The sequence below is a fragment of the Eretmochelys imbricata genome, chromosome 1 (genome assembly GCF_965152235.1).
Source record: "Eretmochelys imbricata isolate rEreImb1 chromosome 1, rEreImb1.hap1, whole genome shotgun sequence".
Classification (NCBI taxonomy): domain Eukaryota; kingdom Metazoa; phylum Chordata; order Testudines; family Cheloniidae; genus Eretmochelys; species Eretmochelys imbricata.
This window is the reverse complement of record NC_135572.1, coordinates 112,627,036-112,641,640: the sequence shown is the minus strand read 5'-3', so window position 1 is coordinate 112,641,640 and position 14,605 is coordinate 112,627,036. Positions and strand designations below refer to the sequence as shown.

Below are 14,605 nucleotides of genomic sequence, written 5' to 3'. Positions count from 1 at the left end.
ACATTGTTGTTAATGTAGCCTCACACTCTAAAAGGCAGCAGGAACGGAGGGAGGGGAGACAGCATAGCAGGGAGACGTGTGTGTGTGTGTGTGTGTGTGTGTGTGTGTGTGTGTGTGTGTGTGTGTGTGTGTGTGTGTGTGTGTGTGTGTGTTGCACATTGCCCCTTTAAGCACACTGATCCTACTCCAAGTACACTGCCTTTTTAAGTAGATCAGCAAGTTGAAACAGCAGTTACTTCCAGCAAGCTCCCCACGTCGTGAGCCCTGTCATGTCCCTCCCCTTCACCGCTCTGTGGAGATGGGATAAAGGAGTGGGGGGCAGGAGTGGGACATGTGCAAAGTTTTAAAAAGTTCAATGAATAGAAGATTGTTGGGGGAGGAATAGATCTGGACAAGGAGAAGTCTGGCGATAAATGTGAGAAGGGAGGGACAGGCAGTAGAAACAAAAGTGAAACTGTTTGAGCAGCATATTCCAAAAGTCTTGAGGCCTTTCTCAGTGTAGCCTTCATTGATTTGAGATCTACCATACCATTCTCTCACTAGAGGGGAAAACCTATAATGGCAGCAGGCCGTAAAAGAGACCCAGTTTGGGAATATTTTAATGAAGTTCCTCTACCTGTGGGTAAGACAAGCATGCGTGCAAAATGTAAACAGTGCAACAAAGAAATGCAAGGCCTGGTTGCCCAAATGAAACAACATCATAAGAAGTGTTCCTTCTCAGGAGGAAGCTGTGTTGAAGATGGTGAAAGGAACATGTCGGAACATGCAGGATCTTCAGCTTGGTAAACTTTTTTATTTCGTACTTTTTTCTTAAGGACTGCCTGTCTTCCTTCTGAATTATTCTTGAATTGTCACGTTTGAGCAAAAAAGAGAGTTTTAGATGCAATTGTGATAAAAAAATAAATAGCTGAAATAGGCAGATCTTCCTTTTACAATTTCACCTTTAAAGTAGTACTGCGTGTCAGTGAATGCAATGACTAATACTAAAGGAGCAGCATGGGAATAATAATTAAATAACTGCATTGACTTATTTTGTTTAGGAGAATCCATCCTTGACATACAGGATTCTGAAGACTATCCACCTTCAAGATCACCATCATTTTCTCTAGTTTCAGACTTATCTGCCAATGACAATGTTTCATCACATCATGTAGGTCACATAGCCACAGTATAGCAAAAAGAAAAAAAAAATCTCCATCATCCAGAAACAACCATAGATAAGTTTGTGATAACCAGCAGATTACAAAAAAGAGGTAATTGATGAAAAAATTGCCCGGGTTTGTTTATGCAACAAACTCTCCTTTCCGTATGACTGGGAACCCACATTTCATTAACATGGTTCAATCATTAAGACCAGGATACAGTCTACCCAACAGCACAGATGTTGCAGGCAAATTGCTGGATAAAGCGTATGAAAGAGAAATTGAGCAGTGTGCAAAAGGTCTAGAGGATAAAATTGTTAACCTGAATCTTGATGGGTGTCCACAATGATCCCATTGTATGTGCCTCTGTGACAACAGAAGAAGGGAATGTCTTCCTTACAGAAACAATTGATACATCATGAAATGCACAAAAGGCAGAGTATTTACAAGTAGCAGCAGTAAAAGCTATAACAAACTGTGGCGAAAAAATCCAAATGTCTAGTACGCAGCTTGATCACAGACAATGCAGCAAATGTATCCAAAATGAGAAGAAATTATTTAGAAGAGAGTCCCAAGCTAACAACATACAGTTGTTGAAACCGAAAAATACTGCCATAACCACCACTTTTCAGCAGCTGCTCTGAAAAAAGTGGGAGGAACCAAGCTAATTCTCCCACAAGACATGCAATGGAACTCAGTAGTGGACTGTTTTGAGCACTATATCAAGAACTAGCCTAATCCAATGACAGTTTGTGAACAAAATCATGAAAAAATAGATGGCACTATCACAGCCAAAGTTCTCAATATTGGGCTGAACAAACGCCAAGTCCCCTGAAGCCTATTTCTGTGGCCTTGAACACAATGCAGGGAAATAGTGGTTTTATTGCTGACGCTGTTGAAATTTGGAAGGAACTGAGGAAGATCTTAAAAAGAGAAATATGCAATGACAGAGTTAAATTACAAGCATTAAAAAAACAAATGGGACAAGCACTATGTCCAGCTCATTTCTTTGTAAATATTCTCAAGAGTTGGTACCAGGGTCAAACCTTAACTGCTGAAAAGGAAGAGTTGGCTATGACAGGCATCCAGCAATCATCCCTCCATAATGCCAACTATAATAAATGTCAGAGTTAAGGGTGAACAATTCAAGAAATATGTTTGCTGATATTTTAAAGAAAGTCACACCAGTGAACTGGTGGAAGTCACTTAAGCACTTGGATTCAGACACTGTTGAAGTGATAATCTCCCTTTTAACAGCAGTAGCTTCCTCTGCCAGTGTCGAAAGAATATTTTCTTCCTTTGGACTAATTCATTCCAAATTGAGAAATCGTGTGGGACCTGAAAAAGCAGGAAAGCTTGTTTTTCTTTTCCAGATTATGAACAGGAAAACAAAGGTGAAGACTGACTTATAAAACAACTTAAATGTCTGTCTGGTGTTCTCCTCCTCCTAATACAGCACGGCAAGAAAATCCTCCAAATATTAATGATTAACCTGTTGAATTGGAGATAATTCACCTCCCAATGACTTCATAAATATCTCCCTTCAATTACCTTTGGTAAATGAAATAACCAAAACAATCATTCATTTTCTGATATAGCTGTAAAACTAAGCTGAAAAGTTTTCTAACTAGATCACTTTAAAAAGGTCTGTTGTGTACCTTCTAAAAATGAAACCTACATCTATTGCGGAGTTGTGAAGAATATGTATTAAGGTTATAGCAACCAACAAGAATACATTTTTATGTAGAAATCCATGATTAAATAGAGTCTTCCTGACTAGTGATTTAAATCAAATCCACCCTGATTGATAGCCTGCTGGGTGGCTGCCGCAAAGGGAATTTAGAGGAGCTGGGAGCTGATGGGGGGCTGCCGGACCATCCTGGTTACAAGCCCCCACCAGCTAGCGCCAATGGGCTGCTCTTTCTGCAAGCAGCAAACAAAACAGGCGGCCGCCAAACAATGTTATAAGGGAGAATTGCGCAACTTTAAATGAGCATGTTCTCTAATTGATCAGCAACGTGACAACAAAACAACGTTAAACGGGATGACGTCAAGTGAGGAGTTACTGTACCTTAATAGAACCCCTTCCCTTTGTGCTGAACAGGCACTGGTTCTATAGCTCCTAGGGTCAGAAGGGAGTCACAATCCTGTCTTAGCAGGTGCTTGTGAGGACAGTCTCAGAAGAGAGATGGGAAGAGGGGATAGGGTAGAGGGAGGAAGGTAAAGTGGATAAAACATTCTGATATTGCGATCTCCAAGCCACACTTGTCCACAGTGATTTGCTCTCACGCCTGCTGGAATTGGAAAGGCAGTCCCCAAAGGGACTCAAATACCCAATAGCTCAGAAGACCATATTCAGGTAGGATTAGATCACATTAAAAATCTTTAAGATTTAGCTAAACAAAAATATCAACTACTGAATTTCCCACATGTATACCTCTAAATTCTGACATTCCTGAGCCGAGTTAGTAGGTAAACCAATCCATTTGATCTCCTTCTTCTCCTTAGAGATAATGTTCATAGCCATAAGGACATTTAAGGCATCATAGACACGTCGTCTAATATTCTTCTGGTCATAAGCCTGCTGTAGACACAATGAATTAATCAAAAACATACTAGTGACAAAAACGTTTGAAAATGTATTACAGTAGATGGGTAAACTCAGGTAGTGTCTCAACTGTTTCATTTAGCATTAGGAAAAACAAAAAAGTCACATTTTCCCCCACTCAGGTGGCATGTAACCAAGCAACATACTTACCGATTCATTTGGTGAAATGTGATTATCAGTGGTACTGAACTCTGCAACCAACTCATCTGCCACCTCATTATATGAGGTGGTTCCTTTTCTCTGTACCTTCTCACAAACCTTCATAGAGAAGTGTCGCAAACCCTTGCCATTCTTCTCTCCTTTTTTGTTGCGCTTCCTAGAAAATATGTTTTAAAGTAACCGATCAATATTCCAAAGTTTTCTGGTTTGCCAGTTAAACACGTATTGTTCTGAAATATAACCCTTAAAAATTTTAATCAGCAAAGAGGGCATTGTACTCCTAGACCAGGACAATAAAAGTTACTCGCCTGAGTAGGCGGGGGGAGGGATAGCTCCGTGGTTTGAGCATTGGCCTGCTAAACCCAGGGTTGTGAGTTCAATCCTTGAGGGAGCCATTTAGGGATCGGGGCAAAAATCGGGGATTGGTCCTGCTTTGAGCAGGGGGTTGGACTAGATGACCTCCAGAGGTCCCTTCCAACCCTGATATTCTATGATTCTACGAATCATGGATCTGATTAAATTTACAACTAATTCTTGGTTTTATCTTGAATATGAAACACGTCAAGCTAAATTCATCCCTGCTGTAACTCTGCTAGTTTCAATATCAGAGATGAATTTGGATGATTACTTTTAGAAGATGTCAAATTAGTGGTAAAGAAGTTTCTTCTGAAAAGGAGGAGAGTAGTGTAATTGGAATGTGTTTGCATATTAACATCTGCAAGTTGAGGGGAAAAAAGAAAGGGCTAAAACTAGAAACCCTCTGAACTAGAGGAGCTAAAATTTATTTTTCTAGAGCATATATAATCTGACATTCAGGACAGTTAAAATAGTCAAGTATGTTATACTGAAAATCTGATATTGTATTCAACATTACAGAATAACCAAAATATGGATTTGAATGGTCATGGACTACAACTTTACTATGAATATTTCAAACCTAGGGTAGATGCGTCCTACAGCACTTTCAGCATTATTGCATAAGCATTTAGAAGAATATGATAGTTAAGTTCTCAGCATAAATTTCAAATGAAAAATTGTCTGGGTAACTAAAAAATATTTTGTTACAATAAAATGTAAATATGAAAGTCAGCAAATGGAACAGCTTTCAATTTCTGCATATATGGGTGCTTAAATACTTTAGGAACAACACAACTCCATAATTCCCTAATATAAATATTTCTTAGGGCCCCCCCAAAAAGACACACCCCAATAAATGTTAACTTTAAAGCAACTACATTCATCAGTGGGTCCTTCAAAACAATCGTGTGCGTAATAAACCCCCAAAGCACGTTTATGTGAAATCCAGAAGTGAAGCTTTCTTCAAGTTGAGCTACGATCTTATGCTTCTCATTTAAAATGGTCAACAGAATTATGCTTGTTTGGTTTGAAACAATATATTGCATTTATATTTTATCTGACAGTACAAGAGGATGAAAAATCTCAGTTGATTTCACTTGTTCTTTTAAGAGCCACTATCTTAGTGTAAACATGACATCAGAACACTATGTGTCAGTTTGTTTCCTCAGAAATCTGACTTTTGCTACACTGAAGTGAAAAGGTGTTCTTATTTCTCTCTCTACTCTAGGTATTAAACAAAAACTTAGAGATCTCTTAAATTAAATCCCTCCTTCATATCAGTGTACCTACAGAGCACATTAATCCAAAAAAGAGAACTTTAGGACAAAATTTCCAAACAATTCTATGAATCCCTTGTAACTTAACAGAATTTTGCTCACCCAGCAGACCAAGGCGAAGAGTCTGCAGTCTGGTTCTGTGATACAAAGTGTGAATTGGGTGTATGTGGACTTCCTACCAGGATAGTATTTGGCGCTGAAGGTCTCTGAGGTGTACCAATAACCTACAGTTAAAACAAAATAATTTGGAATACAGTCAGAAGACTCCCACATTATTCAGATGCATTTCCCCCACCTTTCTGGAGCCATTTCTTTATTTCCACCTATCTCCATGAGATAAATAAAGTACCATCATCCTACCAAAGAAAACCCTTGCAGTTGTACATGGGTTTTGTACATATTGGCTTAGACTACTGTATGTTCAGGTGACAAGTTTTTATTTTTCCTTCCTTTGATCAACCTCATCTGCTTTCTTGATTTGTGATCAAAATTTGGCACAAATCTGACAAAAGTCAAAGCAAGCCTCAACAACTTAACACTAGTAAGTCAGAAAAAAATTAAAGAGAAAAGGATAAACTAAGCTTATAATAGAAAGCAAACAAAAAGGAACTCTAAAGCCAGTAACTCCTCTGGTAAGTAGGCATAAAATGTAGTGCCTACTGCAAAGAACAACCCCATCCTCTCTTCTGATTCTCTCTCCTTCCTGCTACTGCATCAAACACAAAACCAACACAGACAGCTTTGGACTTGGGTAAAAGTCACTCTTCCAGTCCGCTTCAGATTAATCAGGTTTACCATGAACAGAGCCAGTTTTCGCAGTACATATGGAACACTGTTTTCTCTACATTTGTAGAACTGGATGATGCAGTAACCCTCATCTCTGCTGTAGGATGGTACTTCACATCTAATCCTGCATAACAATATAACTTTCGAAAGCATATAGTTATGAAGAAAAGCCTCTAAAACGAACTGATACAGCATAGCCTTCCTGATTTTGCAGAAAAATCTGCCTATTCATCTAAATTGCATCTACCTCCCCAACAAAGGCATTAAATTGAACCTGAAAGCTAAAACCTCAAAACACCCCCCATATTTTCCTGAGTGTCAAATGCCTCCGTATCCTTCTACCCAGCTGCCTCAAGCATCTTCCCCAGTCCAATTTCAATAGAGTTACCCTGATGTGATGTTTTGGCAGTACAAGTGTTAATAACTAAGATCACAGAGCTTGAAAGATTTTCCACATCACCCACTGGACAGGACTAAACCTGCTAACCAGATGTCCATATGAACAATTATCAGGGAGCCCACTAGCAAAAGCCCTGGTGAGAAACCAAGCCCATTTTCTCTGCAGCCCCTACAGGCTTAGAAGGGGGAAACTCTTGGGATTCCTACCAGGGTATTGTCTCTATACCTTATGCAGGGACTCCCTCTCTCATATCAGTTGTGCTCCCTTTCAACTGCTGGAAAGCACTGAATTCTCTTCTCCCACCCCCCCATTACCTTCCCCACATAATCCAGAAGTTTCTAACTAATGTGGAAGGTCACCTTTTCGTCACGCCCCCGGAACCCCTACCCACTATGCTGCTAGCTGTTGCTGACAGAAGAAGAGGCATAAAAGGGTTGCATGTCAGCTAATAAAATTTTCCTCCTCAAAGAGCCCCAGCACTTCTGCTGCACTTCGTAGCTTCCTCAGGCAATGTCGGCAGCAGCAGCAGGGATAATGGAGGAGTCTGAAAGTTCAAAATCTTTATCTGCACTGGGAAAGTGAGTTGTGTTTAATCCCCTCCGCACTAAACTGCCCAGTTTTCACACTCTTGGGTCTTGCAACATTCCCGTTTCATCAGTTCTCCAGGCACCATAGATTCTTCCTCCCTAGCTGGTACCTGATATGCTAGTGTAAAAGACAGCCTTTCAAAGAAGGTGTAGGCCTTCTTTGAAGATCGAAGCAAGGCACAAGCCCTTTAATTTTATGATTGTTACATATAAGTATTTTCTGACTTGTTCTAGATCAGAGATTCATTTTAAGTACTATTAAATATTCACAAGGTCTGTAGCACTCCTCTTATGTGCCACAGTACTCTTTCACTGAGCAAAATCATCCTGTTAAGACTCCATATTACGTCTGTTAGATCACTCCACCTGAATGACTATAATCTAAGTGTAAATACATTTTTTTAAATACAGCCATCTTTGATGCCTGTTTGGCCACTTGTATTTATTTCAGAGAAAATATTTCATGTGTTACAGAGAAGAAAATGGGGGTCAAAACCAAAAATATATATATATTTTTCAGATTCAGAGGTATTTAGAGTTATTTTCAGGGTAGATAAAAATCAACGACTTAAAATAAAAAAAATCAGATTTTTTTGATAAAATGCTTTTTGAGGAAAAACCTATCTAAAGATAGTTGTAATTACGATACATTAGCTCAAAATATCTCATCATGGAATAGGGATTATATATTCTAATTCTATAGTATGAGCCAATATATTCATGTAATATATGAGGAAAGTTTTGTAAATGAGTTCCAATAGTTCATGAACTAGGGATCCAATTTATGGGGTTCCAGGGGCTTCTGTATAGATTATTTAGGTTAACATTTCTATCTACCCAAAGGGACTCAATGCTCAGTCTAGAAGATACCATCAAAGATGCTTAGTTTTGCAGTTCTCAAACTGCAGATTTGTGTCTCCAGAGATAACCTTGTTGTTAACAGCAAAAATGTTTTAAAATAAATGAATAAATAAATATATAGAGGTGAGAAATAACAGACCTCAACCCTATTGTTCCTCTGCAAATTTGTGTACAGAGTCAATCCCTTACCTCTCTCCAAAAGTGCAAAGTTTCAAAAAGTTCAATGAATAGAAGATTGTTGGGGGAGGAATAGATCTGGACAAGGAGAAGAAGTCTGGCGATAAATGTGAGAAGGGAGGGACAGGCAGTAGAAACAAAAGTGAAACTGTTTGAGCAGCATATTCCAGAAGTCTTGAGGCCTTTCTCAGTGTAGCCTTCATTGATTTGAGATCTACCATACCATTCTCTCACTAGAAGGGAAAACCTATAACGGCAGCAGGCCATAAAAGAGACCCAGTTTGGGAATATTTTAATGAAGTTCCTCTACCTGTGGGTAAGACAGGCATGCATGCAAAATGTAAACAGTGCAACAAACAAATGCAAGGCCTGGTTGCCCAATGAAACAACATCATGAGAAGTGGTCCTTCTCAGGAGGAAGCTGCGTTGAAGATGGTGAAAGGAACATGTCTGAACATGCAGGATCTTCAGCTTGATAAACTTTTTTATTTCGTACTTTTTTCTTAAGGACTGCCGGTCTTCCTTCTGAATTATTCTTGAATTGTCACGTTTGAGCAAAAAATAGAGGCAGGGCCTGGTTGACCAAATGAAACAACATCCTGAGAAGCTGTGCTGAAGATGATGAAAGGAGTTGGCTATGACATGGACATCCAGCAATCATCCCTCCATAATGCCAACTATAATAAACTTCAAAGTTAAGGGTGAACAATTCAAGAAATATGTTTGCTGATGATGTTTTAAAGAAAGTCACACCAGTGAACTGGTGGAAGTCACTTAAGTGGATTCAGAGACTGTTGAAGTGATAATCTCCCTTTAACAGCAGCAGTTTCTTCTGCCAGTGTAGAAAAAATATTTTCCTCCTTTGGACTAATTCATTCCAAATTGAGAAATCGTGTGGGACCTGAAAAAGCAGGAAAGCTAGTTTTTCTTTTCCAGATTATGTACAAACAGGAATGCGAAGGTGAAGACAACTGAGTTAACTGAAGAAGCCAATATTTTAAGTTTTTCATATTGACCTGGCTGACATAGTCAATTTGTTGGGTTTTTTTTTTTTTTTTTAATATTTTATTTAAACTATTTCAGGTAAAAACAAATTTTAACAAAAAACAAACCCAATTTTAAAAAACTTGAATGTTTAACTAAATTCAAAAATTCATATGCTTGTTTTGTTGCAATATTGTATGTTTGCTGTTGAAAAAAATCCAGAATACATAATATTGTTGTTTTAGATAAATAAAACAATTTAAATGTCTGTCTCGTGTTCTCCTCCCCCTAATACAGCATGGCAAGCAAATCCTCCAATTATTAATGATTAACCTGTTGAATTGGAGATAGTTCACCTCCCAGTGACTTCATAAATATCTGCTTCAATTACCTTTGGTAAATGAAATAACCAAAACAATCAATCATTCATTTCTGATATAGCTGTAAAACTAATCTGAAAAGTTTTCTAAATAAATCACTTAAAAAAATGTCTAGTGTGTACTTTCTAAAAATGAAACCTACATCTATCTCCGAGTTGTGAAGAATCTGTATTAAGGTTATAACAACCAACAAGAATGCACTTTTATGTAGAAATCCATGATTAAATAGAGTCTTCCTAACTAGTGATTTAAATCAAATCCACGCTGTGACGTTATGAGTATGCTTTGATAACAAAAACAAAATGGAGTCCAGTGGCCCCTTAAAGACTAACAGATTTATTTGAGCATAAGCTTTCGTGGGTAAAAATCCACTTTTCCAGATGTTTTTTACCCACGAAAGCTTATGCCCAAATAAATCTGTTAGTCTTTAAGGTGCCACTGGACTCCCTGTTGTTTTTGTGGATACAGACTAACCTGGCTATCCCCTGCTTTGATACCAATACTTCTAAAAGTAGTTTCATCACTGGGTTACTGAATTAAGCTTAATAAAGCTAATGTAAGTGCTGCAGAATTTTTAATTTCCTTGTCTGAAAACCTAAAGGATAAAATGCCCCATACAAAGGACCAATTTTACTCAGTCATTACCACATACGACTTACACTGTGACATCAAATCAATAGCTGATTTAATTCATAACAGGAACTGCAATGCAATAAAATAGTCTGCAGTCATACAAACATTTCATTAGGTCGTAGTCCACAGTCTCAGTGGAGACTCTTGAGAACTGTCTGCAGCTGAACTGTCTTAGGATCGGTGTATACAAAGACTTGGTACCTATATAACTATTTCAGTTTAAAAAAAAAAAAATCATACCCGTGACTGAAATAGTTATACAAATGCAACTTCTGTGAATTACCACATCCCTACTGTGGATGCAGTCAAATCAGTTTAGCTTATTGGCATACTGGTATAACTGTACAGTCTAAACTGGGGAGTGAGGCGATTGTTGAACCGTCTTAGCTACAGAAGTATAAAGTGCAGTGTGTGCGTGCAAAACTCTGTAGCTTCTTGAATTCTCTCAGCAATAACACCACTTCTTGCTCAGTTCCCCTCCCCACCAATTCTCTTAGTGCTGTGTTTGTATACTGAAAATCAATCCACATTAAACCACGCGCACATGCACATACGAATTCAAATGTGTTTATACAATGGCACCTATTTTTTCTTTTATAAAATGAAATGCTTATGAAAGGTGCTATGCTGAAGTCCTGTTTTTCCCCAGAGAACAGTACAGTAAAGGCAGCAGTTGTGCCCCCAGTGTCTTGCAAATGTAACAACCTGAACCACTTTTACAGATGAGAATATAATTCAGTTTCTATGCAAATTAAAATCCTTGGCAAAAAAGTTACTCCGCAGAGACGCTAACTATAACACCTCTCCCTACGTAACAGAATAAATATATCAGTTCATGTCACATGGCTCACCAAATGGTTTTGTTTGCTATTGCAGTAATATGGATTGCACTTGGAACGTGCATTGTCGAGACAATCATTTTATCTGATCACCAGCTCCTTAAGTAATCCAGTCTATACACATTTTGCTTTTTTTAAAATTACAATACGCTTTTCAGCAGAAATGTCTGAAATAACCATTTTTTAAAATATGGACAAAAAAAATCTATAAAATCCCACTGATTTTCCAATTTTGATCTCAATAACGTATTTGCAAATGGGCTTTTGGATAAAGTTTCAGGTTGGTGTGTTTTGAAAGTGTCATGGATTTATCACAGAAAGATTGACAGACAATAGAGGAATCTGAATATTCAGTAGTCTGAAGTATTGAGGGTTGATGTACTTTTTTGTCAATAACTTTCATGATTAGCCCAACACGTGCTCCCTCTCCCCACAAAAACAACTAATGTTCCGAGTACAATTTAAAGTCATACTAAGAAGCCTTTACTATACAGAAAAGTGAGACGGTACGTTCTACATAGAACTAGTAACAACTGATGCTTTATATGATGCATTTACACTGAACCACACAGTTAGATTCATATGTACAACCAAAGGCAAAAAAAATTTAAACTCTCCTTACCACTTGCTGTGCAATGTTGACATTAGACTGTCCAAACGTTTTTGGCAGGAGCTGTTTTCCAAGTGTATTTACTGTAGAAGGATGAACAGCCACTAATGAAACAACCCCTAAAACAAATATAAATACAAATTTTCAGGTCAGCTTTGTTTCTTTCAGTAAATCTAAATTCCTATTAATATCAAAGCACATAAAATTCAGTGAAAACTAGTTTTCAATAGGCATCTACACAAGCATCAAAAACAAAATTTCTGAAGATGTGCATAAAAGCACCCTACGAATGGAAATATATACTAGTATATTAGTGTAATATATTTTTCCTTCCTTCAAACAAACACAAAATTAAGATTCCCAGTATGCCCTCCCAATCTTTCTCTGCTGTGGACAATTGATGCTCTGTGATCCATTAAATCTTCCAAGCTTTTAAAAAACAAATATCCCAAAACCCACTCTCTCCTAGCCTCACAATGTAGTACCAACAGGTGGAGTTGTTCATAGAACTGTCTCACCTCTGCTCAGAGAAGCAAAACGTTCTACTAAGACTCTCTCCAGGCAGTGTCTCTCCCATTTTTCTCTGTCCTTGATAGGTCCCTTTCTCCCCCTCCCCAGCAGTGAGGGAATTTTTGAGAACAGGAGCCCGAACCCACCGACTACCACAACATCCAGTCCACTGCCTACTGCAGCACCCCAGGACCTGCAGGAAATTGGTATTTGAAGAGAGAAAGCTGAGCAGTGTAGCAGGCCCAGCTAAAATTAAAGGGGCTCCTTCCTGCTCAGCTGTGCAATTTTGTAGGGCCTCCCCCCACTCAACAGCAAGGTAGTAGCCAAGCCATTAGCTATTTAGGGCAGAAATTCAGCAGCAGAAACTGGCTTTGCATAATCTCCAAGCCATATATTCCTAACTATTCTGTGCTTGAGGCCAAGGTAAAACATTGGAGTCAATTGTTGCTGCAACAGCAACAACATGGTAGGCAATCCTTCAAGCGCTTAAGGCTGTAATTTAGTTGATACCTGGCATTTTGGAAGCAACAAGCCAGAGGTCCTTGGCTCTCCCCCCCGCCCCCCCAGCTGACTGAGGTGAAATATGGTGTCCTTGTCTTCCAGAGTTTAAGTCAGAAAGACAAGAAAAATCTATTGGGCAGGACACTCTCCTCATCCCAACCCTTTCAGGCCATGTATATGTTACGGGGACTATATACATATAGTGGCAAAGCTACAGTGCTGTAGCTATGCTGGAATAACCTGTTACATAAATGCAGCCTACAGTGAAAGAAGGGGTTTTTCTGTCACTGTATGAACCAGGGATTTGGAGCAATCAAATTCTTGAATTGCTCCGCTCTGGCACCAATAATGACTGCTTCAGCTCCGCTCTGACTCCGCTCCGTGCTCCTACTCAAATTAATTTTTAACTATATAAAAAAGTGCATACTGTAATTTTGAAAAAACATTTTTATTCAGACTTTTAAAACAATTTAAATATCAACAATGATACAAACTAGAAACCTTCATAATTCAGTCTGTAAAAAATTATTGCAGCAATCAAGTCATCTTTCACAGCCTGCCGCAAATCATTTAAAATTAACTTTAAAGACGAAAACAGTCGCTCTACACTAGCTTGAGTTGTTGGCATGCTCGAAGCAATTCTACAGGCAGCCTGAATGTGGTGTGGGTAGCTGTGAATGGCCTCAAAAACAGACGACTTTTAGCCTACCAATAGGCTCCATCGCCTCACAATCTTCCCATCCGATGAAGTGAGCTGTAGCTCACGAAAGCTTATGCTCAAATAAATTTGTTAGTCTCTAAGGTGCCACAAGTACTCCTTTTCTTTTTGCGAATACAGACTAATACAGCTGCTACTCTGAAACCAATCTTCCCAAAAGTTTCTCTCGAATAATGCTTCAATACAATTATGAATCACAGAAACTTGCCGGCGTCTTTCTTGTTTATCCAATTCCTTTTCGAAGGAGTCATCTTCTGAAGAATTGATGCTTGAATTACCTCCATTTCCCTGTGATGGTTGAAGACGTCTCAGGGATGGACACTCAAACAAGTTCAGAATGGAGACGGAAGTTTGAGAACAGCCTGCTATTTCTGAAGGATGAGAACTTTCTGAAACCATAAATTCAATTGCTGATGACTCTTTGTTGTGTTTCGTTTTCTTCAACCTCTTCTGCTGAGTTCAAATGTAGCAAGAGATTTTGTTTTTCGAGTCATCGAGCAATATCAAGAAGCCCTTCCTTTGCCTTTCATATTTCCCTTGAGGTAAGAAGAATCCGATACCGTGGGTCAACAAACTCCAGCAAGGAAATGAATATTGTCAAAAAGCTTCTCTTCGCATTTCTGCATGGAGGATAGAATTCCTTCTGCAATTTGTCCACCATTTTCTTGCAAGAATTTTGACAGTTCTGTCCACATCCCCGTTCTCAGAGGTAGAAATGGTTTCATTGCCCTCACTGAAATTTTTGACAGCACACGTCATGTTTGCTGCATTGTCAATGCAGATGCTCAGCACTTGCATTTCACTGATCCCAAATTTTTCTAAAATAGCTTTTACTTGACTTTTCACATACGAAGACTTATGATGCCCTCCAGTGTCGATTATGTCCAAGGTTTTTACCACAGTTTTAATCTTTTCCTTCTTCGTAGCACTGAGCATTGATTACAAGGAAATTTCTGTTGCCACATCCATTTTCAGGTAGAACAATTTTTGTTCCAAAGCTTTCTTGACCTCTTCACGAAGGCTCAGCTGTGCCGACAACTAAATGATGAACTGCATTGTGCCCCGTCAAAACGCCA

General features: G+C 38.7%; 1 protein-coding gene across 6 annotated transcripts in view; it reads right to left on the bottom strand.

The window, feature by feature from the left end:
* The window catches only part of TFDP1 (transcription factor Dp-1), a 98,987-nt gene that overhangs the window by 35,799 nt on the left and 48,583 nt on the right, over window positions 1-14,605 (bottom strand). For 5 of the 6 annotated variants that reach the window (XM_077813887.1, XM_077813895.1, XM_077813913.1 and 2 more), the window contains 4 exons: window positions 11,813-11,919; window positions 5,646-5,767; window positions 3,901-4,066; window positions 3,580-3,726 (listed from right to left, as the gene is read on the bottom strand). In XM_077813887.1, the coding sequence (XP_077670013.1) occupies window positions 3,580-3,726; window positions 3,901-4,066; window positions 5,646-5,767; window positions 11,813-11,919 (542 nt within the window). The remainder of the gene's footprint in view (window positions 1-3,579; window positions 3,727-3,900; window positions 4,067-5,645; window positions 5,768-11,812; window positions 11,920-14,605) is intronic. The other variant, XM_077813917.1, reaches the window with a different exon arrangement.